Genomic DNA, 24,998 nt, shown 5'->3' with positions numbered 1-24,998 from the left:
AGTAAGCTTGACGATCACTACTGAAATATCACTGGGAATTTCCACATAACATTATATAACTCTCTCTATGAAACAAATGCCGCTATCCCATGGCATGCTCAATGCTCAACCACCCAGTCTCCCGAACGCCTTCCCCAAGAACCACTTTTTCGCCCGCGCTCTGCACGAAGCTGACGCTGACGCTCTACAATACAATGAAATGACGAAGACCCTCCGAAATCAAGCAAATCTACTGCTGCTCTTCCACCACAACGCCCCAAGGGTGCTGCTCGTTGCCGTACATGATGTCGGAGATCCAGCTCTTGATCTTGGCCGTGTACTGGCCGCTCTCGCCCTTGACCATGGGGATGTGGACGTCGTAGTCGCGGTGGCGGATCTGCGACACGGGGCAGATGAAGAACTGGAACCAGTCAGTTTGACAAATCTAGACTGACAGAGGAGAGAGAGAGAGGAGGAGAAAACATACCGCCGTGCCGGCCGCGAACGCCTCAACCAACCGGCCCTCCTTATCCGCCGCAATCACCTCGTCAATGGTATATTTCCTCTCGACCATCTCCAAATCGCCGGCCAACCGCTCCCTCGCGAGCTCCACCACGCTCCGCCGCGTCACACCATCCAGAATCAGCTTGTCGTCCAGCGGCGCCGTCACGAGCTGCAGTTTCCCGCCCTCCTCCTCCCTGGTCCGCCACACGACAAAGAAATTGCTCGCCCCGGCCTCGGTGCAGTACCCCTCGGGCCCGTACAGCCACAGAATCTGGCCGAAGCCGCGCTCCCTCGCCTCGTTGGTCGCCAGCAGGCTCGGCCCGTAGTTGGCGCCCACCTTGGCGTACCCAAACCCGCCCACCCACGCGCGGATCATGTCCTCCGGGTTGGTGTGCAGGCGCAGGCCGCCTGGGGGGGAGTCCATGCGCGGCATGAAGGAGGCCGTGATGAAGAGGAGGGCTTCCTTGGGCGCCTGCACGCCGAGCTGGGGCTGCGTGCCAATCACGGCCGGGCGGAGGTACAGGTAGGAGCCCGGGCGAGTGCGGGGCAGCCACTTGGGCCCGTCGACGGCCATGAGCGCGAGGATGAGCTTCTCCAGCTCGGCCGGGTCGAAACCGGGGAGGGAGATGCGCAGCGTCGACATGAGCATGCGCTTGGCGTTGAGGTCGGGCCGGAAGAGGCGAAGGCGGCCGTCGTGGCCGCGGTAGGCCTTGAGGCCTTCGAAGCATTCTGTTGCGTAGTGCAGGACCGAGGCGGTAGGCATGAGCGAGAGCGGGCCGTAGGGCTTCAATTCCGGCGCGGACCAACCCGAGGAGGCCTTCCAAGGGACGGTGATCATGTGGTCGGTGCAGATAGTTTCGTTGCCGGAGCAGGCCGTGGCTTCGTCTGGGACGGCCCGAGCCGTGGGGTCGGCGCGGGTGATGATCAGCTTGGAGGCGTCCAGGCCGGGGAGCGTGCTGGCGCCGTTGGTGCCGTTGGCGTGGCCATTGACGCCGTTGGTGTGCCCGTTGACGCCGTTGGCCAGGGCCGGCTGTTCGGCAATCTTCTGTTCCATGGCGGTCGAGGTGAGGTCCTCGGCGGGGCGTTTCTGCGGAAGCATGGTGAGTTGTTCCCCGTTTGGAGTCGGTGAAAGAAGAAAGATGTAAGCGAGCTTAATGGCAAGAGGACACTCCGAGAGCACGGGCGCCAGACAAAGAAAGGTGAGAGAGGAAGATGGCAAAGGAAGGGAGTGAGAACCAGCGAGAGTCACGCGGGCCAGGAGATCTTTTTAAAAGTCTCGGTTCAAGGTCCAAGTGACTAACTGGGATGCGGGTATCCAGGGCGGCAGAGATCAAGTTTTACTTTCTTGGGACTGATTGGTCAATTGGCCGACCTGGGTTGATCCACCGTCAACGAACCTCCCCTCGGGCTGTCGACAGCAGGGCGCGGCACAGGGTCTGCCGCACATGGCATTCTGCCGCAGTGCCCGGCCCAGTGCCGGTTCTACACACTTGACACGTACAGAGTCCCTGTATCCGTACCGCCATGCCGGTTGAATGTACCGGTTTCAGTGGTTGGCTGGGACGCATTCGAATCCTGTTGACTTGTTTGCTTGGTGACGGCGATGCCAGCATGGTCCCTTTTCACGGTATTAGGTACTTGTTACAAGGGGTGGTTGCCGCATACGTCCGTCTGCAGCTGCGCCGTCCATTGGCACTCAACAATCCTGTGCTCTCTATCGAGGACGGTCCGAGTACCGGAGGAGGTCCCTGAACCACAAAGGCTGAAAGGGGCGTCCGGTGTTTGACATGGCGTTCTTGAGTCATAAGCAGTGGGATTTGCGATCCGCGTCTCGGCTGGCGGAGGGACCGAGTCACGAACCGGTGGAGTTTCCTTGCGACGGCGGAGTTCGCAGAAATTCGTGAAGACTGTCCGTTCCCTGCCTACAGACACGCCGAGACGCAGCAATTGGGCGTGTGACCAGATGGCCTCGAGATCAATTTGATGGTTTCATGGCGTAGAGGATCCACAGAAGCCCGACACAAGGCGCTGGAAAGCGTGCGAGGAGTTGGGTAGAAAATGCCTGGATCGGAGTCCGTGAAATCGAGTCCATTGGCCCGCAGATAGCCGGGGATAGGCGCGATAGCGATCTCTGCGGCCGCCCAATCAGGAGGCTGTCTCAAATTCCAAGATTGGAAAGTTAAAGTGTCCGGCTCCGCAGATCCGCGCCGAAGTCGACGTTGCACCCGGCCGATGGTTGGGCCGCAGCCCCCACGCGTTGCGGAGCGACCCGGTCCTGCTGCGATAAGAGAGTCAGCGGTCCCGTGCCGGAATACCAGGTAGTTTAGCCAGGCAAGTAACCATCAATCGCGCACTTGCTTCGACTACAACCATAACGAACTGCGTGTCGTCTGAGCTCATTGCTTCTGCGCTCGAGGTGGCCGGTGCCAACAGACTAACTAGTGTGCCACCCGTGAGAGAGCCGGTCTTCAGGCCCTGGTCCGGTCCGGACAATGCTCCACGTGGACCCGAGCTGTCCGCCGGATCGGACCCGGTCGAGCATCGACCATCCCGGACAACTCAGCTGAGCGCACTTGCTAACAGACCGGCCTATGGATACCCCGCTCGGCATCCTTCCCGAATTCTGACACGCGGCGAAGTCGGCTTGCCGGCATGCCGCCAACTCACCGTTCGGCCTTGTGACGGTTGCCGCGAAGTGTCGTGGAGGACGGAGCGCGACCCTCGGCAGCAGCGCGGGCCGATTGCGCCCTGGTGAATAATAGCCTCCCGCGGATAAACAGCCTCCTCATCGAATGATGCCAAATGGCACGACGGGAGCAGCCTGCAGCATTATGGGGTCCTGCCGTCGTGATTGGATCCCGCAGCCATAGCGATGTGGTGCGCTTGTGGCCCAACCTCCATGCCTGAATCTCGAGTGAGCTTCAGCGTCACACTCCTGTAATCAGTCTATGATCACACCAGTCTCTCCTCTGAAAGCAATTGTCTACCGTCCCGAAACAATTTACTGTTGGTTTCATCTTGATGTCGTATTCTATGATTTTGTCGTTGATCAGACCCCATTTTCCCTCTGTTTCTCTCCCTCAACGCGGCCAGAGCCATGTTCAGGGACGCCAAGGATCACAAACATAGGCCTGATGCTCTGCGACAGCCGCAGAGGAGAGATTCCTTGTCGTCAATTCTCTCATGGGCGGCGTTGCAGGGCAAGATCACCGCTTCCAGGACTTCAACGGCACCCTCCTCCACCGCATCGCCTCAACCAAGCCCTGGCACCAGCACCAGACCGCGGAGGCACAGCCAGAGCGCCAGCACCGAGACGAAAACGAAGGCACGTAGAGGTTCCTCCACGTTTCGAAGACTTTCTCTTTCGACGCCGACCGCGACCCACGATGAGGCTGGTACTAAGACGAGACATTCAAAGACATTCATGGCAGCAGACTCAAAAGCCTCGCCGGGTACCAGCAAGACCCCCAAGAATGGCTCCTCGGAGAAGATCAATAAGACGCCGTCCCGCACTCAAGATGGCATGGCGATCACTCCAGCCCGGCCGCAGAGCGCCCAAGACAAGCCAAGGTAAACACAACAACTTACTGGCTTGCCTTATATATTGACACACCCCTCTGTAGGCCTCCTGGATCCCCCGTCACCATGCCCAAGTCCATCCTCCGCGTCTCCAGCCCAGATAGCTCCAGACGCCCTCGACAACTCGTCAGCCCAGAAACCGGCGAACCCACCAGCCCCAGCCCCAGCCCCAGCCCCCTTCCTTCCTCCGCAGTCTTAGGCACCCTCCCACCCGACTCCCCGGCCGGCTCTCCCCCAATGTCCCCTGTCCAGAGGCCCATGTCCCCCGGCGCGACAGTGCGCTTCGCCAAGGCGACCATCCACCGCGTCGAGGTCATCGGCGGCGCCGGCCGCCGCCGTCTCCTGCCCGTCAAGCGCAAGAGCAAGAGCACGCTGACCTACCTCTCGCCGCTCGACCCGGGCGCGCACAAGAGCGCCGTCCCCAAGACGATGCTGCAGAACCCCATCAAGCTGCGCCGCCACCAAGAGAACCAGGCCGCCATGGGCCGCTACTGGCTCCGGACCGAGGAGGAAGAGGCCCAGTGGCGCGCCGAGGCCGAGAGGAGGGCCGCCGAGGAGGCTGAGAGGTACCGCAATGAGCCGGCGAGTCCGCCTCCTGTTGGTGGGTCTGCTGCTGATGGGGGGTCTGTTGGGGAGGGACTGGGGCCCAGGTTTGCAAGTAAGATTGTGGCAATTGATACTCTGTCTTCACTGGATAGTGGCCAGGCGCTGGATAAGGTGGTGGTGGAGCTGGCGGAGTCGAGGCCGGGAAGTCCGGGTTCGGATGCTGGGACGAAGTGTAACCAAGGGGAACCCGGGCCGGATGTGTTGAAAAAGTCGAAAGAGGAGAAGCGTGGCAGTGACGGGGCCAGAGAGGTCAGAGTGGAAATGATAATGGCTACAGAAGCTACAGAGGAACCTAGGCTGCCAGATGTGCGCGCCACAGCCTCACTCTTAGTGCCGGATGGGGCTACGTCTGAGTCGCCCACCCCAGAGCAGGCCACACCAGAGATGCCCGATCTGAAGCCGACCATTACAGCCGCAGCAACACAACAACCGTCAGTACAGCCAGCAGATGCGACAACCACAACACTATCAGCAGAGACAACGCTGACTTTAACACCCAAAAACCCCAAGCCCGCCGATTCCCGGTCCGTGTACGGAAGGCTGGTTGAGAAACTGGTTGAGAAGCAAGCAGCGGAGGAGGGAGCAAATCGAACCCAATCTCCACCACCCCTTGTCGAGCCACCTGAATCAGCTACCACCAAGCCCGACACAGACTTCTCCAAACCAGCCGGTTCCTCCTTCAGCTCGCTCTCCAAAGAGGGATCTTCACAATCACCTTCAGGCAGGCCAAGCAGCGCCAGCAGTGGCTGCACTCTCAGCACAGGTTCATACTCATACCCAGGGGAGCAACTCCCCAAGATCTCTTTCAGAGAGAGGGAGAAAGAATTCGAAAAAGAAGTTCGGAGAGGAACAGACAGACAAGAGGACAGAGACAAGGAGAAGCAAAAGGCGGGAGCAAAGGAGAGTGAAAGGGGCAAGGAAAAAGAAAGAGAAAAGCCCAGGGAGGGCAAAGCAAGAACAGTATCACCGACTTCCTACCGAGCGGCGACCAAGGAACCCAGATCAGAAGGAGAAGCAGGCAGGATGCCAAAAGCGTCCGGCTCCACCTCCTCCAGCAGGACGGGACATAGCAGCAGCACGACCAACCATCTGCATTTGTCTGGGCGGAGAGGCAGGCGGTATTTCGAGGAGCATAAGCAGGGCATCACAGCTTAGTTTTTCGTTTTCTCGTGTGCTATATCGTGTGAGGAGTTTATCATTATGATGGCGTTTGTTGCTTTCTTCATTAGCGTTCTATTGATTCGGGTCCTTTCCTTTACGTCCTGCATCATTGGCAACGCGATCATCCCACTTTATCACTCCCATCGCCTTTTTTATTGTCTTTCTTTTTCCTGTGGTATATTAGGCATCTGTATCTATGTTGTTGTTCGAGACTTTTATTCCTCCCCTTGTTCTGCCATCTTGTCTCTGAAGAAGCCTTATTGTAGCAGCGGCTTAGATTTTGTTACGATTCAGACGATGAGACGACGATTGTGAGATACTTTATATTCAGGCTCTGGCTCAATCAGGATGATATGAACTAGACCAAATCCACATTTCCGTACCTTCCGTTATGCAATGCTAGGATATCTCTCATACCAGATTCGCCGCCCAAACGCCAGCCCTCCGTGCCGTAAGAGAATCGGACCGTCCTTTGAGCAACAAGCGCCTCAGCTTTCTCCTCCAGAACCTATCCTCGCCTGCCCTCGCCAAAGCGAACATGAAGCTGGCCCACGCCGCCAATTACTTCTTGCAGTTCTACCCTAACATCTTCCACATCCCTGGAACACTGAACATGGTATCTATCGTCGCCGCCGCATCTGCCGTGAAAGTGTCGTCCTCTGCTCAGCGGCTATGGTGTGTGTCAATGTCAGCGAGTTCGTCACTCTGATCATTAACGATGGCTGAATCTTCATGTTCCCACGTCCGCAGTCGTGACAGTGAATTGGGTACCAGGTTCAGAGTCCCAGGAATGTGGAAGACGTTCAAGTCGGAACTGCGAGAAGTAATTCGCGGCGTGGCCGGCTTCAGGATCGCTTTGGCCAGGTCCATCTTCGTCAAGGAGAGGTATTGGACCATGCCCTTTGTGTCGACCTGGTCCGCGAGGGATATTGGCAGGTATGTGTGTTGTTGGATTGGATCGACGTGAGAGAGTGCCTGCCATTACGACCGCATTTCCAACTGGAAGTAACCCCATATTCACCTCTTCATGAGAAGCCTTCACATCAACCCACTCAACACCACCTTGCCCACGCTCGCAACCTCGCTCTTAACCCCCGCCCGCCCGCTCTCCTCAAATTCCCTCACGACGCCCTGAATCAACAGCTTCCTGATCTTGCTATCCGCCTTGGTGAACAACTCGGCCACGGCGCCGCTACAGTCCCTCGGCGTCGCCACCAGGCTCAGCAGCCTCGTGTACATGTCAATCAGCACGTCGCACAGTGTCGCAAACGTCTCGAAAAAATCAGGATCGAACGGCAGCGTCGGCGTCAGCAGGTATGTGTATTCCTCCCCGGGCAGCAAGTCCACCTCGGACGCCCCAAACGCCATGACCCCCGCCGGCAGTGCGTCGACCCCTGCCGCGCCCCCGGCCCCTCCCCCCACCGAACCGACTCCTCCCCCTACGCCTACCCCGCCCGAGGAGGCGCCGCCGACAGAAGACGACGGCAGCGGCTGCGCCCCTCCTGCTACCGCCGCGCCGGCGGCGGCGTTACTCTCGGCCTGTTCAAGCGAGTACCCAATCCCAATATCTCCGTCCCTGCCCGCAGCAGAGCTGCTCCTTCTCCCCTTGGACAACCCCGGCGCGGCGGTCGCGCGGCGAAACATTTGCGGGATGCGGGTGCGCGTCAGCGAGGTGGCAGCGATGCCGTTCTCGGTGTGGATCTGCGTAAAGGCGTCGAACTCGGCGAGCAGGGTGTTGAGCGAGCGCAGAAACTCGAGCGGGGTGCTGCTGTTGAGGTCGATGACGGTGGGCAGGGAGATGCCCAGGAGGAGGTAGTTTGTCGCGCGACGGCCGAGCTTGCGCGCGTCGAAGTAGGGCATGCGCTGGAGGTCTGGCTTGTCGAAGAGTAAAGTGTTGAACCAGTAGATGCGGCCTTCGTGGCTGGTTGCCAGCGGGGGAGGTTAGTGGACGGGAAGGGCCAATGGTGTGGTGTGCTGGTTGGGGGAGAGGGGGGAAGGGGTGCGTACGCCTTGCGGAGGTAGTCGAGGGTGGATATTCGCTTGTTGGCGGTTTCCTGAATGTGTTGGTGCACGACGGCGAGCTCGCTCTGCTGGCCGACGCTGCTGGATCCGGCACCCGTCATGCCGACGGGGTAACCGGATATGGGCGTCACGGCGCCGCGGCTGAGCATTTTGGAGAAGCCGTCGGCGGCCTTGGGCGAGGGGTCCGACAAGGGTGGGCCGACGCTGCTGCCGTCGGAGAAGAATTGGAAATAAGATGCCGCTCCGCCATCGGCCGGTGCGCCGGATGGCGAGGTTGCCAACTCAGCGCGGCGCGTGTTACGCTTGGCCGACGACGCCGACGACTGGAAGATGGACGACTTGCGGCCGAACGAGGGCTTGCGGTCCTTCTGTAGGGTCTTGTGCTGCCGGGGGCTCCCGCTGGCGTTGTCCTCGCCCGGGCTCGACGGACGGCGGGGTTTGCTGGTGGGTGATAACGGAGGATTTTGGTTCTGAGGTTTGGAGCTGGTGGTGCTGCCGCCGCCAAAGAAAGACGAAAAGAAAGGGGCGGCGGTCTGCGCCGGAGTGGCTGCCGAGCGCTGCATGCTGTGCGCTGTTAGACTTCTGCTAGGAACTGAGCTCCTCTCGAATGCAGCGCTGTCATTTGCTGCTGCGGCTTTAGCGTCCCAAATTCGGCAGGAGGCGCCGCTGGGCGGGAAGGTGGGGCTGGGTCGTCGCTACGTTGGCAGGGTCTTGACAAACCCATGTGAAGGAATCATCAAGTTTGACCTCAAAAAAACTAGATGCAGTGGAAAATGGCTGGCCAGGTTGGAGGAGGTCGGGAAGGATGGGGGTGAGGCAGCGGCGACCTATGGTTTGAATATCAACCATGATAACTTCAAATAGAGAGAGGCGTGTGTCAGGGATATTCCAGGCGGACTCGCGTTCTCGACCCGCGCTTGACACATGCCATCATCCCATCCTGGTCATCAGGGTCCTGCGAGAAGCACCCCGGCATCGGCTTGGCTGCAATTCAGCTGCCGGCGACAAACCCACCCATCTCCAGGTGCTTTTTTTGTCTGTTTGACGAGGCGATGGTCGTTTAGAATTGACACTGGGGATCCAATGTACGTATACATGTGCAAGGCGATGCACCTGCTGACATGCTCCCTGCGGCCCCGCCTCGGTTTCCTCCTTGCCATTATTAGACAATAGAAAAAGTAGATGGTGGGGTTAGGTGTGTTTGATATTGGTTCAGTGCTAGTCTTGGGTGGATTTGATTCCTGCCCGGAGTCATATGAAAGCCGTGTGGCACTTGTAGACTCAGTACAACGCATCTTGACCGCCGAGTGGGGTGAGGGGCAGCGTTTAATTTACAGCGGGGTACGGAGGACATTCTCCCTCGACAACAGGAAGGGCCTTGCTCAAGCCTCAAAGCTACTACTACAAGGTGCCCAGGTGGCTTGTGGTTGAAAGCTCTGCAACTATACTCTGCACCAAGTTGCTGATCATTAGACCCCTCGTGTCCGTTTCCCAGCCTTGTACGAGTTAGTATTTGGATATCATTGATCAAGGTACAGTAGACTTTCAGCCATCGCCCTTGCGAAGTGGACTCAGTTGCCAGTTCAAATTCAAGCCATGACCTCGGCAGATGACATTCGCCCGCCGGGCGAGCCTGCGCCGGAGCTGCTCGAGGGCCGGCTCTGGGTTGACGGGTGCTTCGACTTCTTCCACCACGGTTAGTCCCTAAACTCATCCTGATGAAGTTCAACCAGGTCCCTTACTAGGCACCTTCCCCAACAGGCCACGCCGGCGCCGTCGTCCAAGCCCGCCAGCTCGGCGACGAGCTCTACGTCGGCGTGCACTCGGACGAGGCGATCCTCGAGAACAAGGGCCCGACGGTCATGAACCTCCGGGAGCGCCTCCTCGCCACCGACGCCTGCCGCTGGGTGACCAAGTCGATCCCGCACGCGCCCTACGTCACGCAGCTCGATTGGATCAGCCACTTTGGCTGCAAGTACGTCGTGCACGGCGACGACATCACGTCTGACAGCAGCGGCGAGGACTGCTACCGCTTTGTGAAGGCGGCCAACCGTTTCAAGGTCGTCAAGCGCACGCCGAGCATCTCGACGACGGACCTGGTCGGCCGCATGCTGCTGTGCACCAAGGGGCACTTTATCAGGTCGCTCGAGAGGACGCTCGCCGGCGAGGAAGGGCCCGGGACCGAGGAGGAGAGGAAGGCCAATGGGAAGGCGATGCTGGAGAGAATTCGACTGTACGCGACGGACGAGACGGCTAAGAAGCCTGGCGCGGATGTGTGGTTCTGGGGCGCGCAGGCCGGGTTCAAGGAGCTGTTCCGCGGTGTGGGGCCAAAACCGGGGCAGAGGGTGGTATACGTGGATGGCGGGTTCGACCTCTTCTCGAGCGGGCATATCCAGTTCCTGCGCCTGGTGACGGAGGCCGAGGAAGAGCTGGCGAGGAAGGACGGATGGTATTCGGAGCAGGCTGTCAACGAGCGAAAGGGCAAGGGCGCCGATTACGGCCCCGTGTTTGTCGTGGCTGGCGTCCACGACGACGACGTCATCAACAAGTGGAAGGGCGTCAATTACCCTATCATGAACATCTTTGAGCGCGGGCTCTGCGTTCTCCAATGTCGAGTAAGTATCATTCAGCTGGGCGAGGATCCTCTGCTGACGAGCCACTAGTACATCAATGCGGTTGTCTTTGGGGCGCCTTTCACCCCAACCAAGCAGTACTTAGCCTCATTCCCTTGGGGCACACCAGATAGCGTCTACCACGGGCCGACGTCCTTCATGCCGTCCACCGACGACGTGTATGCCGAGCCCAAGGAGATGGGCATCTACCGCGAAATCGGCCACCACGAGTTTGAGGACGTCAACGCCGGTAGCATCGTGCAGAGAATAATGAAGAGTAGAGATCTTTATGAGGCACGACAGAAGGCGAAGGGGATGAAGGCCAATCTTGAAGAGGCGCAAAGACAGCGCGAGCTTCTGGAGGAGGAGCAGCGGCGGAAAGAGGCGTCGCGGTAGAAAGCATTGGATGCTGCTGCTGCGCACCGGGCAGCAATTTCGGATTCAGGGACTTCAACCACAGCGGGCATAAACTGGACAGCAGCAGGGAAAAGAGCGAATGGCTTCAACAGGCCTTGAATAGAGACGAAATAGAACTTGGACCAGGGGCGGATCGTCGACTATCTAATTGAAGTAATAAAGCGAGAACTGGACAGTCCATCAGATACCATAACGCATTTTGGAGTCATCAACGGGGTCGCGCGACGATTTACGCCGGCTCCGCCTCAGAGCTTGACTCTATTAATGGATTTCATCACCTGAACTGTCCAATTCCCCCGAAACCCCAGACCAGCAGCCAGCCAGCACGAACTGTGGGCCTCCAGCGAAGCCTAGAGTGTCTGTTGTCCAGCTGTGTGCCAACTGCAAAGCCCGAGGTGAAAGAAGAATCATGAAATCGATTGAAGCCCCCCTCGCACCAAGAATGAGCCCCGTCGAGTTACTCGCCGGCTGTTTCCAGCACAGGCAAGCAATCGCATTACTGTGAAATCTTGACGAAATCTCTCGAGCCAACCATGGCGCTCCCAGTCCAGACCGTGAACCAGCGGCAGCCCACCATCGACCAGTTCACCCCCACCGACAGGGCACAGCAAAACGCGCCCCCGAGACAGCCAAGGAGCGCGGACTCATATCTTCGTCCATGTTGGTCTCCTGGCCCGGGTAACGGGACTGCTGGCTGTGGTGGAGTTAGGTTCAGCCGACTTTGGTGTGGATGGGCCGGGCGGCACGAAGACAGACAAGGAACAGGCGGCCGAGATCAGCCGCGGTGCTTCTATGGCGGCGCGTTTCCGCGACCACTTTTTCTGGTGAGGAAAATGTGGGTGTCCGGGGACTTTCTCCCAAAGCCTAGAAATGAAAGAGCGGTGCCCTCTCCGTGTGTGAGCTTCGAATAGCGATTGTTTGGGCGAGGGGGACTTGAAGAGAAAAAGGAAGGGAAAAAAGAGTCGCGGAAGCTGGTGGCTAAATTTTTATTCACTCTCCGGAAAGTGGGGCACAATGTACCAGATTACTCGGCTATCTTAGGGTGGCACATGACGAGGCACTAGATACTGGAAGGGAAAAAGAATTCAAAGACGTGAGAAAAACAAAAATAGAAGGAAGAACATTGGGCATCGTAGAAGACAGAAACATAATGTAGGTGGGGAAGGGAGGAGAAGACAAAGATAGAGAGGAAGAGGAAAGAAAGAATACAAGAAGTTGAGGAAAAAGAAGTGATATCAAAGTCCCGTGCTAACAAAGATTCCAGGTTGAGCAAGGTAACTAACTCCGTATGGTCAAAGCTTCAAAGACTGCTCTGTCTGCAGATCACGGCAGGGGTATGTTTAGCATCTCGAGGCTGGACGGGCTCAGATCGGATAGAGATCAGACTCGAAAACCAAACCACAAAACAACTTCACCAATTACGCACAGCCACAGCGCTTTCCTAGATAAACCCGCTCTTCGACCGAGAAATCATTCAACCTAGACAGGTCTGCTGCGCATTCGACATAGATCCATAAGCCGCGACAATGGCTGGCCTTTTTGGCGCGCAATCGGCGTCGGCCAGCAACACGCTGGGCGACCTGAAACAGGACGTCGAGCTCGGGAGTCCGCCCGAGGACAGCATCTCGGCCATCGCCTTCAATCCCAACCCGACCGACCCCAAAGACTTTCTCGCCGTGGCGAGCTGGGACAAGAGAGTGCGCATCTACGAGATAATGAGCAACGGCCAAGGCCAGGGCAAGGCGCAGATAGAGCACGACGGCCCGGTCTTTTCTGTTGACTTCTTCAAGGTGGGCGGCTGCTGTCGTTGAGCGCTTCTTCGGGCCAGCTTCTGATCTTGCTGCACAGGACGGCCAAAAGGTCATCTCTGCCGGCGCCGACAAGCAGGCCAAGGTGATGGACCTCGCCACGGGACAGACGGTCCAGGTAGCAGCGCACGACCAGCCGGTCCGCTGCGTGCGGTACTTCGAGGCCAACGGCACCCCGATGGCGGTCACGGGCTCGTGGGACAAGACGGTCAAATACTGGGACTTCAGGAGCTCGACGCCCGCAGGCTCCATCACCTGCCAGGAGCGGGTATACACGATGGACGTCCGGGACAATCTTCTGGTCGTCGGCACGGCCGACCGGTACATCAACGTGATCAACCTGCAGGACCCGGCCAAGTTCTACAAGACGCTGCAGAGCCCGCTCAAGTGGCAGACCCGCGTCGTCAGTTGCTTCACCGACTCGCAGGGCTTTGCCATTGGGAGCATCGAAGGCCGGTGCGCGATCCAATATGTCGAGGACAAGGACGCGAGGTAGGCCGCATGCTCGCCCACACTTCGCCACTCCCTACCCAGTCTTACTAACCCGTCTCTCACCTTAACTAGCCTCAACTTCTCGTTCAAATGCCACCGCGACCCGCCGCAGGGGTCCGTCACCAACGTGCACGCGGTCAACGACATCTCGTTCCACCCCCAGCACGGCACCTTCAGCACGGCGGGCAGCGATGGGACGTTCCACTTCTGGGACAAAGACGCTAAGCACCGTCTCAAGGGGTACCCGAACGTGGGCGGCAGCATCACGGCGACCAAGTTCAACAAGACGGGCAGCATCTTTGCTTACGCCATCAGCTACGACTGGAGCAAGGGGTACCAGGGCAACACTGCCAACTACCCGACCAAGGTGATGCTGCACCCCGTGCAGCCCGACGAGTGCAAGCCGCGGCCGAGCGTCAAGAAGAGGTAGGGTAGCGCTCTGATGACGACGCGGAAGGGCGACGCCGAACGGCGGATGGTCCGAGCAGACCGAGTTTGGTGAGAGGTACGTAGTCCGGGTGTGGGGAGCTCACAAGCCGCGAGGAGAGGGCCTCGCCTAAGCATATCAATGGAAGTCTACTAAAGGTGATGCTCAGCCAAGACAAGGAGAGAGAGGAAAGGTGAGGGAAAGGGGATGAGGAAAGGGAGAGGGAGAGGGAAAGAAGAGCAAAGAAGGGGGAGGAAGGAAAGGGGGCAGAAAGGGAAAGGGAAATGGAATGACAAAGGGAATGAAGACGGAAGTTGATAGGTGGTTGGAACGGTCATTGGACAAGGGCAGAGTCGACGGCGAGGAGTACCGGATGGACGGCAGCAGATAGCCAGATGCCTTGTCTCAGAAGCAGTCCGTAACAATCAATCAGAATAACTAATAACACTCTCTCATATGACAAAAGCCTGCGGTTGAGTCTGGGCAGAGATTAAAGACATAGATACCGTCACGTCATCCTACACATCATTCTCAGATGTCACCCCCCGAGTTCAAGTATGAGTAATTCTCAAACAGCAGCCTTCCCACCACTCGTACCATTACTACTCCCCGCCCCAAAAACATCCTCCTTCAACCCCCTCCACAAATCCCGAATCATCCCCCTCCCCATCTCAAAACTCTCTCCCTCCCCGCCCTCCTCCTGGCTACCAAGCAAATGCACAAACCCCAACTCGACGCCATCCACCCCCATCCCCTCGACCTCGGTCAACGCCGAGGGGAGGACCTGCTCCGGATTGGACGCCACGACAAGGATCTCGGGCGGCGGCAGCGGCGCGTCGGCCGCCTCGGGCTGGTTGTGCCTGTGGGAGGCGGCGGTGCTGTCGGGTAGTAAGGGAACGCGGATATGCAGGTAGGGGTCGTATTGTGCTGATTCGGAGGAGGAGGAGGAAGAGGACAGGTCCGGGAGGACGGCGCGGTCAATTGTGGCGTAGGTGGTCGGGGAGGGTTTCGGGGCGGAGTGGTGGAAGGTTTGCATGAAAGGGATTGTTTTGGACGGACCCTGGGTTGTTGGGAGAGGGCGGTGAGGGGTTGTGGTGGTGGTGCTTGAGTGGTTGCGCTGGGGAAACGGGGCGGTGTTAGTTTTGGACGGAAGATGGGGATATTGGGATGGTTGATGATGATAAATGATCGCTTACTTGGGAAGGGGCTTCTTCGGCGACGGCGTTGGGTTTCCTGACGGCTGTTGCTACCTTGGAGGTCTTGTTGAGGAGATGGCTCGGCCGAGCGACGGCCGGAGTCGTGCTGAAGGAGCGGGTGAGTTTGGAGATGGGGGATGTAAAGCGTGATGACATGGCGACGGCGAGTGACTTGGAGAGCTACAACAACGGCTGCTGGATAGACGCAGAGACGGGATTGCACTCTGGAATGGAACTAGAGGACGAGGTGACACGGGGTTGCTGTCAGGGACAATGGGAGGAGGGCGAGCCTTGTTAGGTTGGAGATGGAGGGGAGCTTGAGTCAAAGCAACGGGGAAAGGGCAGGTATAAGTGACCACGCGGACATCCGCCTGGACTCTGGGGATAAGAGACAGCTCACGCCCGATCTTCTGCATAATGCCACACCATCCACCCCTCCCTGACACGGTGGGCCGCCTAAATTGGAGTCGAGTCATCAATGGATGGATGCTCTTTAAGTTGGTTGCACACGAGCTTGGATAATTCGGGTCCTGCAGAATCCAACAAGACAAAGGACATCGCAGCGGTACATGTCGAATATTGTCAGTGTCGATGAGCCGATGCTTGTGTCGATCGATGCCCAATCGCGCCAATTCCCGAGCCCTCTCGTCGCCTGGAATGCTGTTTCCCACGTCAAGAACGGAGGCTCGATGTCTGAGACTTCGCACAGCAACATCTCGATTCTCGATGTCAGAGCGCCGGTCTCGCACGCTCCCTGGTCCCTTCAACCTCGACAATTCCCAACGGACCGGGGCTGTCAGCTCTTGACCCCGGTCGATTGCGCAGCTGTGACTGGTGGTGAGCCCACTTGTTGAGGGAGCTTGGGCCACTCAAGGTCCCGCCTCTGTGGAGGCGGTCAAGCTTAACGATAGCGATCGCGACCGGGCGGGTTTAGCGTTGATCCGAAGGCTCGTCAACAAATCTCGGGTGCGCAATGCCGAGTATGGGCTGGAGATCCTCATGGAGCCGCCTGATCAGACGATGAGTGCGGATGTAACTTATTAGCTGGCTCGATGGAGCCAGCTTTTTTTATTCCAGACAGTTGATGAACTGATGCTTCTGGGGAAGGGGTCGTTAAAGGTTAGGTTAGGGCTCGCTGATCTTTCCTCGGCTCCGCGGTTCCTGGCTCCATCAGCTTCATCTGACAAGACTTTTGACGGGAGTTTCCGACATTTGTCTGAGCCGGCTTATATGCAGGCTTACATGCAGGAGCATCCTCGAGGCCCGCAACAGCCACACTCCCTCGGGCAAGCCAGATGTGAATCGGCAGGACAGGCGACCGCACATCTTTCGTGACATCTTCGCTTTCAGGAGTTTTGTCAGTAGCCGAGCTGTTGTTCATGGTCTGGGTACGGAGTATTGCTATGGGAGGTATCTAGTCACGCAAAGCTAGGAGCAGATGAAGGTTCATCACATACATGCCCCAAAGACGCCATCTCCTCGTCTGGCCTGATACATTTGTGCCCGTATCATAACTTGAGTGGTCCCATGAACCATATCGAGGACCCAAGGTATCTTACTTGAACGGCTTGGGAAAGCTGGAATTTAAGTTCTTATGGACCAAGGACTGCCATGTCCGACGATTTCCTTGATGGAGCTGCCTCTTTGTGGAAGACCGCCTTGAAAGAAAATGAGGGATTGGGGACACAGGGAAGTGACTTATTGTACCCCACAAGAAGTTGAAGGCCGTCCACTGCCAGACATGTCGGTGATGTGAGACTGTGATTGGCTATGTTCTGATTCTAATGTCTTCATTTCAACAGACTCGGACTTTGACGATGCGCCAGCAGCATGATTGCAAGAAGCACAGGTGATAAGTGTGGCAACAGAGCTCCTTCCTCAAACACGGGTGGTCGTAGTGCCCCCAGAGCACTCATTATTGCTCCTTCCTGTCACCACACCTAAGGCCCGGAGTCACTATGGCGCTCCGATCCGCACTCGGTCAGTGCCATGGCCAGTCAACCGGTCAACGAGGGGCGAGCGAGGGGCGCTCTACTGACCCTTCAGTCTGTCAACAAATCGCTGCGCGCTCATCTTTACCGCACATCTTGTTTCTTGACGACAATCAGTTGAGCCAAACCGCCCCAAACACGATCAGCGACTTCGAACTGACCGACCAAGCACTCGACCCCCCTTGAGGAGTCATCAAGATGGCATACAGCGGCACCCCGGGCAGCCCTCTGCCCATTTCCGAGGTCAACTTCGACGACCTACCCGAGAGTTTCCCTGGATTGGTTTTGACTGGAAACCCATACCAACGCGGCGTAAAGTACGGTCAAGTGTTTGCCGAGAAGATCCGGGCCAACATCTGTCGCCATTTTGATCACCCTGATCTCCCTTCGTTGTGAGTTAAACTGGGACGCGCTGAACAGGGTCATCCGAGGAACTCAAGGGGCTAACTGTTGCGCTTAGCGACAGTTGCGAGTGGATCATCAGAGAAGTGTACATACCGGGCCTGGTGCACCACTGGCCGAGAGGATGGAACGAGCTCCTCGGCATGGCCCAAGGCTGCGAAATGGACGTGGAGCACCTGGTATATCTCAACGCGCGAGACGACCTCGCTGCCATCAGATACATCCTCGAGCCCCCGGTCCAGCGTCCATACGTTCCGCTCCGGCCTTCGCACGCCATCGAGAGCACCAGCGCCTTCTTCTCACAGAACAAAACTCTAGGCCGCACTGGCCCGATTCTTGCGCATTCCTGGAGCGAGAGGAAGCGGATCCACGACGGCGACGACTTCATGGTTCTGCTCGAGATACAGTACCTACCGGACGAGCAGGTCAAGAACATGGTCATCCTAGTCGAGGCCGGCATGATCAGCGGGAGCGGCATGAACTCCCTGGGCGTCGCCGTGACGGGCAACCCCCTCTTCTCCACCGAGGACTATCTCCCCAGCTGGGGCACCAACGAGAAGTACTTTCCCGTGACGTGTGTCGAGCGCTTTCTCCTCGAGTGGGCTAGCGTTAAGGACGTCGAGGACATCCTGACAAAACTAGACACACATGCTTCGAAGCACATCCTCATCGCCAATGAAGACGGTGATTCAGCGTCCCTGGAGCTGGGCCCTTTGACATCCAAGGAGCTGGATACCTACAAACCCATCTTTGCGCACGACGGCGACTTTGGCAACGACGCGAAACTGCACACGAACCACTTCTGCTCGTGGGCCTACTGGCAACACCGCCGCGGGCTCCTTTGTCGGTACCGAGGACAACCAAGCCCGTCCCGGCTGCACAGCCTTGGCCAGCTCATTAAGGAAAACGGCCATTGCAAGATGTCGGCGCGGCAGATCAAGTTCCTATTCTCGGACCACGAGCGCCATCCCAACAGCATCTGTCAGCATGGGGCCGACAATGACGACGACCTCAACAACAAGACGGTGGCCTTAGTCATGTACCACACCAGCCGGCGGGTCGTCTCACTGTGCAAGGGCCCGCCGTGTCGGGCCACCATGATGGTGCACTTCGCCATCCGGGAGGGTGCCGCCGTCCCCGCTAGTGGGGATAGTGACCTGTGCGAAGCGGACAAGAAGATAGTGAAGGATATGGCGGCGGCGTTGGCGGCCGTGGACGTGGAAGTGGACATGCTAAGCCAGAAGCTTGCGGCCAAGCGGCGGCGGCGCAATATATTTGACAGCATCGCCGACTTCAAGAAGAGACGCCGGATCAGCAACAACACCCCTGCGACAGATGCTGTCGAAAACGAGAGACGCCGGCTCAACAAAACCCCGGCGAGCGACGTCGCCCAGGACGACATCTAGTTGAAGCCGTGGGTGCGTCGAGTTCCGTCCATGTCGTCCCCGGCGCCGAGACGGAAGGGTACATTTGGTGGTGGTGGCGGCGGTGGTGGCAAAGAGAGCGGTGCGGTTACTAGTATGCATAAGACACCGTCGAGTTTCTCGGGCATGTCACCTTCCTCAACACCCAGACTGCTGCGGATGACGATGAGCGAGATAGTCGCGACCTACAGAGAAGTCTTGGCTGAGTCGAGTCCAGCTCAGCCGGGATATCAGCCGGCTACGCCCTGTCCGGTTCCCCTGGGACGCCCGAGGCTTCTCAACGGTCGTTCGGACACAGCGTCCTGCTGCTTTGCATCTCCGGTGGTTCCGGAGTCGCCAGAGGCGGCAGGGGCGACAGGGACTCCAGCGACCCCGAGAGCTCCAGGGGCTAGTTTGAAGTTGAGCTCTGAATGAGGGCATAGATTGGCCGGGTCGGTGGTCTTGTGAAGGCGATTCGGTCAGAGGCGCTTTTCGGAGCATAGGCTGCTACGAGTACATGCCTACCTTGTATTTAGGTACGGAGCATGACCCAGAATAGGAATACGGATAGTGGATGGCAGCATCAAGCAATGACATTCACATCATGGTAAATTCTGGTATGTGGGGCGTCGGGTCATGGATGAGTTTTGCGTTTGCCGCTGAGATCACCGAGACCTCATGAGACACCCGGGATTCGAAACAAACCATCAGCAGATCGTCTTCCCTCCTCTCTAGCTGATACTCCTGCTCAAAGTACATATCCAGGCACCTCTGCCGAGGCCTGTATAAGGTCACCTAGTAGTAGCAGGTCATTGGGTTCAGCCTCCCTCGGCGTGTTCCATTTCTGGGCCACGTCATGCGCATCTTCTCTAATGATACTACACGTCTAACCTGAGGTGGGAACTTATATTCGAGCCCGCTCAGGCGGAAGAGGCTCGGATTATCCCAGCATTTCCCGCTGACGCAAGCCTACGGTATCGGAAAACCGCGAAGTACTCTGCACAGACATGGTGCGCATCTCAAAATGTACCCCTAGTGCTGCATAGCAATGACCACAAACCCTTATCATCGCAGACTATTGACGACTCGATGCACGCCACGAGGACTGACATTTCAAAAATGGATGCAGCAGTGGCAGCGCCCGGCACCAGGGCATTTCACAATGATCCTCAGATGAGACTCGGTGGCGTCATGTCATGGACATGTCGCGTCGCAAGGGGTGGGAAATCATACCAAAGGTCTCCTCTCACACCCCATATCGTCTCCCCCCCCTTTTGCCGTCATTCTTGGTGAATGGAGCTCAGTGTAGAATACCTTGAGCACGATTCTTTGTTTTCGTATTGGAGCCAATAATGATATTACACGCCTTCGTGGGATGTTGGAGCTTGTCACGCTTTTGATAAGGTGTTCTTGCCTGCTCTTCCCACGTTTGGCGAAGACAACACAACTTCACTCTGGGAGGTGACTGAGGCTCCTGAGGCCCGGGGATCAAAAAGTGTAGTATTTGTTCTTTTCAGGTTGGCCGATGATGAGACAAACCTTGCGGGTTTCGAGGCTGTTTTGCATTCCGTTGGATTTCATGAGGTTGGATTTTCGTTTGCACATGTAGGGCAAACTGAGGGAAGGGACTGGAGTTGCGGAGTTGATATGACCTTTGAAGATTGATTGAAGTTCAAGTTCGGGAGAGTGACTTGCTCTTGGGGACGACAGAGCCCGACTTCTCACTGCAGTGAGCGGAATTCAGCAAACCTTGCGATTGTATCGGAAGCGCTCTCAATCTTGCCCCCTTCTTTCGTTCTCCGTACATACGTATTTTACAGTGCCAACCTTGGAAGAATGGTTGTATTGGATTAACCGGGCTGACGCAGTTGGCTGATAGCCTGCCAGGTGAGCCCTGAAGTTTGTGGGATATGTGATTCATGTGAGGTTGAAGGAGAGGAAGTGGGAAGCCTGAGTGTACTGGAATGGATGGAACGCGCGCAACGCGCGGACACCGAGAACCTGGAACCTAACAAACGGGACATGAACTTCACAAATGACAGCACATTGATCGATGATTGTCCTCGCTTGCCAAGTGCCCGAGGAGTTTAGGATTTTCTTGGCGCACTCGGTCAACTGCATTAGGAAATCTGCAACCTGATTAGACCGCGAGTATTACAAATCTATCCTCCGATCGAACGTTCTCAATGTTCAGACCAAAAACTACACAATTAGTAAGTTGATTTTATACTCATGGTGGCAGATATATAGACCATTGGACGAAGCGAAATCATGCCTGTGAATGTTCAAATCAAACCCCCCGAGGCTCAACTTCGACCGTCATCTTACCTGAATCTCCACTCCCCTTAGCGGCGCCCCCATCACGTCCACTGCCATGCCTCTGCAAATCGTCGTGGTGCCTGCTTCTACCAAAGCCGGCCGAGAAACAATCCGTCAGCTCCTCGAGTCTCAGAGAAAGCCCCTGGTCCGTGGCATCTACCGAGACCCATCGAAAGCTCCTGTGGAGTTCACCCAGCACCCTCGCTTCGAAGCGAAGGAGGGCAATGTCGCAACCGGCACGTCCCTCGATCTCAGCAGCGCGGATGCAGTCTTCTACATCCCGCCCCCGACGTACGACGGAACCGACCAGGGCGAATGGGCAACTCGTTGTGCAGGGCATGTAAAGGATGCCATCCGACAGGCTCCGAATGTCAGGAGACTTGTTCTCCTGTCGGCGTTGGGCTCGCACCATGACCATGGCATCGTATGTGTACCATGTTAGAGGGAGGGTTGCAACAACGTGGGACTAACTAAGCGGGATACACAACTTAGGGGGTTCTTCGCCTAAACCACGTTACAGACACGGTTCTCAAGGACGCGGTGCGGGAGGTGGTCATCGTCAGACCGGGCTTCTTCCAGGAGGAATTTGCTTCTGCGCTTGAGACAGCACAGGCCGATCCGCCTGTTGTCCACTCATGGATTACGCCCATTGACCACAAAATCCCCATGGTAAGTTACCCTTTACTGCTGCTACTCTCCATGTTCGAATTCAAGTATTAAGCATACCATGTCCGTGACCAGGTGAGCCTCAAAGACATTGCACGGACTGTTACCAACGCCCTCCTCGCCGAGTCAGCCAAGCCGAGCCCGCACGTTACTAAGATCCTTGGTCCACGACCCTACGGCGCTCTCGACCTCAAGCACGCGGTGGAGCAGGCCACCGGCAAGGCGGTGGACCTCAGGCTTGTAGAAAAGGAAGAGCTTGCTGCCTTCTTCGGCCAGCATGGTATCCCAGAGGCGCACGTGGGGGAGTTTGTGGAGTTTTCTGAAGCTTGTCTACCTGGCGGACTCATCGACGGTGCCACTGAGCCCGACGAAAACACAGTGATCGGGGAGACGGAGCTGACAGACACTTTCCGCGAGCTGTATGCGAAGGGAGCTGGCAGAGCCTAGGCATCTTGAAGGTAGCCAGATCTGGGTGTGATGGCAGCTGCTTCATCCTAGAGGTTGACCAGCTGGAGGAATTTGAGGTGGTTGCTGGATCCAATGTCTGCCTCTGTTCTGATTTGTGTATTGGAAAGAAATCTCCCACCCGCCGGAAAAGCTCGCTTAGACTATCCAAGTTAGTTATGTCAGCAAGGCTGACTTCTGTGTCCTGAACAACCACTCATCTTGATTCTTCAACTCAATCCTACGGACTGTGCGGACGTAGCTTCTGGTTGAAGGGACACGACGGAAGTGCTGTGAGCTTGTACAATCCAACCCTGGTTTGTTTGCTAGGTAGTGTTGAGTATGGAAGCGCTGGTGGGAAATGTGAGAAACATGATATAAGGAAGAAATCAAAGAAAAAGTGAGAAAAGAAAAAGGTGGTGGGGGGGGGGGGGAACCCGGGAAGAGGTAGGCAAATTAAATGAGAAGAAAAAGAGGAAAGTGCCGAAAGAGGAGATAGAGAAATATGAAGATACATTCAAAAGGAAGAATAAAAGGCCAAATGTCCACCTCAAATATCCACACTGACATGCGGATTACTGTGTACAAATCAAGGCCGGACTGTACTTGTACAATACAATACAATACAATTTATTGACGCCCGGCGGATAACCCGAAAGGGCAACTATTACAATCTGACTATACATTTCCCAGGATATGTCCTGATCTCGTCGAAGCCCATGCAAAGCTCATTCTAGTTCATGTCCCCTCTTATACGATTCCTCTGCGGATTCTCGTGGGTTAGTAGGGTTGTTAGTAGGCTGGCTTGAAGGCGATTCTCCAAGTGTTCAACGTCCTATCTTCGGCGGCTGAAGCGGTGCCTGCTGTCCGTGGCACGAGGTGGGGGTTTTGGTTTGGTTTTTTTGTGGTGGGTTGGGTGGTTTAGTCGGCTTGTGGTTGGTTCGTGTCAAGGCGCCCTGTGGCCATTGCGAACCGTATGGTTGCCCGAACGGCTGCCATGTTGGGAGTCCAGTCTTTCTTATCCGATGGCGATTTCCCTCCTAGGTAGAACGAAATGTCGCTTCTGTGGGTGTCTGTGCATTCGAGCATCTCTGTTCGGTATGCCGTCCATTTTCTGCATCGGAAGAGGAAGTGGTCTACTGTCTCTGTTGCTTGCCCGCATGCGCACTGATCTGCCGGTACTGCTCCAATCCGATGGAGGTAACGTTTGAGTCTTGCCATGCCTGTTCTGAGCTGAGCGAGCACGCCAGCCTCCTTTCGTGACAGGTGGTCGTACAGCAGTCGGGTGTGTTTGCCTGGTAGTGCTGCGTCGACTCGCTTGGAATGAGCTCCGACTTTGTCTGGCAGGTGGTTGGTGGTGCTTCTCTTGGACCATGCTACGTTGAGCGTTGTTGCGCGTGTCCTGGGCGTTTGCGTCTGGGGGTTGGCCCCTTTTTTGTTGGCTTTTTTGGCTTTTTTTTTGGGGTTTTCCCAAGGTTTTTCTTTTTGGCCGGCGGGGGGCCCCGTTTTTTTTCTTTTTTTCCGTTTCTGCGTAGTGCTCTGATTGACTCGTAGATGTGGCAAATGTGGTGTTGCCCAGACTGCTGTCTAGGCTGCCGGAGCGTGAGAACGGCCGCTTTATTGCGTGTTGAGATCTCGATACGGCTAGACGTAAGCGTTGGCAGGGTGCCTAACGCTCGTTCCATACGTCCGGTGCAAGGTGGGTCAGTTAACACAGCGAAATGAATACAGCAACGATACACGGGATGCTGTCAAGCGCTACTTGTCTGCCAACGCATACGGTACCTTCCTCTGGGTGACCTTGGTCTGCCAAGAGCTCGCCAACACCTCGGAATGGAAGCTGAGGAAATGTTAACAACATTTCCGCCTGGACTCGACGCGCTCTACAGACGGATGATGGGACAGATCTACAACTTGAGATGTGCTAAGCTTCTGCAAAGAATACTGGCAGTCATCTCGGTCGTGTACCGACCTATCACATTGGACGAACTGCCGGCCCTCGTGGATACGCCCGGTCGCGCCTCTGACAATGAAAAAGCTCTCGTAGAAATCGTAGGGCTTTGCGGCTCGTTCCTGACACTGCGTGAACGCATGATATCTTTCATCCATCAGTCCGCCAAGGACTTTGTGCTCAAACAGGCGCGTGATGAGATCTTCCCTTCTGGAATAGAAGACATACACCATACCATCTTCTCGCGCTCGCTTCGATTTATGCGGGGAAAATTGCGACGCGATATTTACAACCGCGGCGCTCCTGGATTTCCCATCGACAAAGTCAGAATACCTGATCCAGACCCGCTAGCCGCAGTACGGTACTCGTGCGTATACTGGATTGACCATCTACGTGATTCAGATCCCAATAAGCACGCGAAGAAGGACCTCCAGGATGGTGGACCGATCGATACCTTTCTGCGCGAGAAGTATCTCCACTGGCTCGACGCTCTTAGCCTTCAAAGGAGCATATCAGAAGGAGTAACGGCAATGCTGAGCCTTGAGAGTTTGCTTGAGGTTGGCTTTCGGTGGTGCGATTTAGGAGCCACGTGCTAACGTTTTATTAGGCAAGGAAAGAGACGTCGCTTCTCATCGATCGAGTCCGAGATGTATGTCGGTTTATCCTTTACCACAGATGGGCAGTTGAGAACAGCCCTCTTCAGGTGTACGCTTCCGCACTTGTGTTCAGCCCAGCCAGTGATATAACGAGGAATCAGTTCAAAAATGAGGAGCCTAAATGGATCATCCGAAAACCGACCATGGCGGACAATGGGAGCGCATGCCTACAAACGCTCGAGGGCTATAGTTACGCTGTCTACTCCGTGGCCTGGTCGCACGATGCGACCCGGTTGGCGTCGGCGTCATACGACGCTACAGTCAAAATCTGGGATCCGGCGACCGGCGAGTGCGTGTCGACGCTTGAGGGCCATGTCGACGATCTCCAATTTCATAAATCTAACTCGAATCTTCTACATACCA

General features: G+C 56.6%; 10 protein-coding genes across 10 annotated transcripts; 6 read left to right on the top strand and 4 right to left on the bottom strand.

Annotated features, from left to right (window-relative positions):
- Positions 1–31: 31 nt before the first annotated feature.
- On the bottom strand, positions 32–1,659 carry N657DRAFT_601473 (branched-chain amino acid aminotransferase II). The gene is made up of 2 exons (XM_062790104.1): positions 467–1,659; positions 32–400 (listed from the first exon to the last, which is right to left on the bottom strand). The coding sequence occupies exons 1-2, from the start codon at positions 1,580–1,582 to the stop codon at positions 230–232; spliced, it is 1,287 nt and encodes a 428-aa protein (XP_062645158.1). The 5' UTR covers positions 1,583–1,659; the 3' UTR covers positions 32–229.
- A 1,678-nt stretch (positions 1,660–3,337) lies between these two features.
- N657DRAFT_127740 (uncharacterized protein) lies at positions 3,338–6,024 on the top strand. Its single transcript, XM_062785846.1, has 2 exons — positions 3,338–4,053; positions 4,107–6,024. Exons 1-2 carry the CDS (start codon positions 3,581–3,583, stop codon positions 5,821–5,823), a joined length of 2,190 nt encoding a protein of 729 aa, XP_062645157.1. The 5' UTR covers positions 3,338–3,580; the 3' UTR covers positions 5,824–6,024.
- An 843-nt stretch (positions 6,025–6,867) lies between these two features.
- N657DRAFT_683021 (uncharacterized protein) lies at positions 6,868–8,414 on the bottom strand (the record flags this gene model as incomplete). The annotated part of the gene is made up of 2 exons (XM_062796538.1): positions 6,868–7,750; positions 7,837–8,414. 2 exons carry the CDS (start codon positions 8,412–8,414, stop codon positions 6,868–6,870), a joined length of 1,461 nt encoding a protein of 486 aa, XP_062645156.1.
- Positions 8,415–9,226: 812 nt separating this feature from the next.
- Positions 9,227–11,059, top strand: N657DRAFT_648206 (Nucleotidylyl transferase). The gene is made up of 3 exons (XM_062793475.1): positions 9,227–9,547; positions 9,613–10,466; positions 10,515–11,059. Exons 1-3 carry the CDS (start codon positions 9,448–9,450, stop codon positions 10,857–10,859), a joined length of 1,299 nt encoding a protein of 432 aa, XP_062645155.1. The 5' UTR covers positions 9,227–9,447; the 3' UTR covers positions 10,860–11,059.
- A 1,193-nt stretch (positions 11,060–12,252) lies between these two features.
- Positions 12,253–14,063, top strand: N657DRAFT_601465 (WD40 repeat-like protein). The gene is made up of 3 exons (XM_062790103.1): positions 12,253–12,670; positions 12,729–13,180; positions 13,253–14,063. The coding sequence occupies exons 1-3, from the start codon at positions 12,407–12,409 to the stop codon at positions 13,608–13,610; spliced, it is 1,074 nt and encodes a 357-aa protein (XP_062645154.1). The 5' UTR covers positions 12,253–12,406; the 3' UTR covers positions 13,611–14,063.
- A 112-nt stretch (positions 14,064–14,175) lies between these two features.
- On the bottom strand, positions 14,176–14,959 carry N657DRAFT_578341 (uncharacterized protein; the record flags this gene model as incomplete). Its single annotated transcript, XM_062789307.1, has 2 exons — positions 14,176–14,724; positions 14,804–14,959. 2 exons carry the CDS (start codon positions 14,957–14,959, stop codon positions 14,176–14,178), a joined length of 705 nt encoding a protein of 234 aa, XP_062645153.1.
- Positions 14,960–16,992: 2,033 nt separating this feature from the next.
- Positions 16,993–18,794, top strand: N657DRAFT_623755 (uncharacterized protein; the record flags this gene model as incomplete). Its single annotated transcript, XM_062790697.1, has 2 exons — positions 16,993–17,186; positions 17,255–18,794. 2 exons carry the CDS (start codon positions 16,993–16,995, stop codon positions 18,600–18,602), a joined length of 1,542 nt encoding a protein of 513 aa, XP_062645152.1. The 3' UTR covers positions 18,603–18,794.
- On the bottom strand, positions 18,681–19,200 carry N657DRAFT_127625 (uncharacterized protein). The gene has a single exon (XM_062785845.1). The coding sequence runs from the start codon at positions 19,098–19,100 to the stop codon at positions 18,759–18,761; it is 342 nt and encodes a 113-aa protein (XP_062645151.1). The 5' UTR covers positions 19,101–19,200; the 3' UTR covers positions 18,681–18,758.
- A 1,528-nt stretch (positions 19,201–20,728) lies between these two features.
- On the top strand, positions 20,729–22,444 carry N657DRAFT_673682 (NAD(P)-binding protein). Its single transcript, XM_062795704.1, has 3 exons — positions 20,729–21,342; positions 21,411–21,587; positions 21,660–22,444. The coding sequence occupies exons 1-3, from the start codon at positions 20,974–20,976 to the stop codon at positions 22,029–22,031; spliced, it is 918 nt and encodes a 305-aa protein (XP_062645150.1). The 5' UTR covers positions 20,729–20,973; the 3' UTR covers positions 22,032–22,444.
- Positions 22,445–23,861: 1,417 nt separating this feature from the next.
- N657DRAFT_673681 (uncharacterized protein) lies at positions 23,862–24,817 on the top strand (the record flags this gene model as incomplete). Its single annotated transcript, XM_062795703.1, has 3 exons — positions 23,862–24,536; positions 24,587–24,684; positions 24,737–24,817. Coding segments are annotated over 3 exons (852 nt in total), but the record flags the coding sequence as incomplete, so codon positions are not given.
- Between the last annotated feature and the right edge of the window lie 181 nt (positions 24,818–24,998).

This window comes from Parathielavia appendiculata, assembly GCF_033297405.1.
Source record: "Parathielavia appendiculata strain CBS 731.68 unplaced genomic scaffold N657scaffold_12, whole genome shotgun sequence".
NCBI classification, from domain to species: Eukaryota; Fungi; Ascomycota; class Sordariomycetes; order Sordariales; family Chaetomiaceae; genus Parathielavia; species Parathielavia appendiculata.
This window is presented reverse-complemented; position numbering and strand designations above follow the sequence as displayed.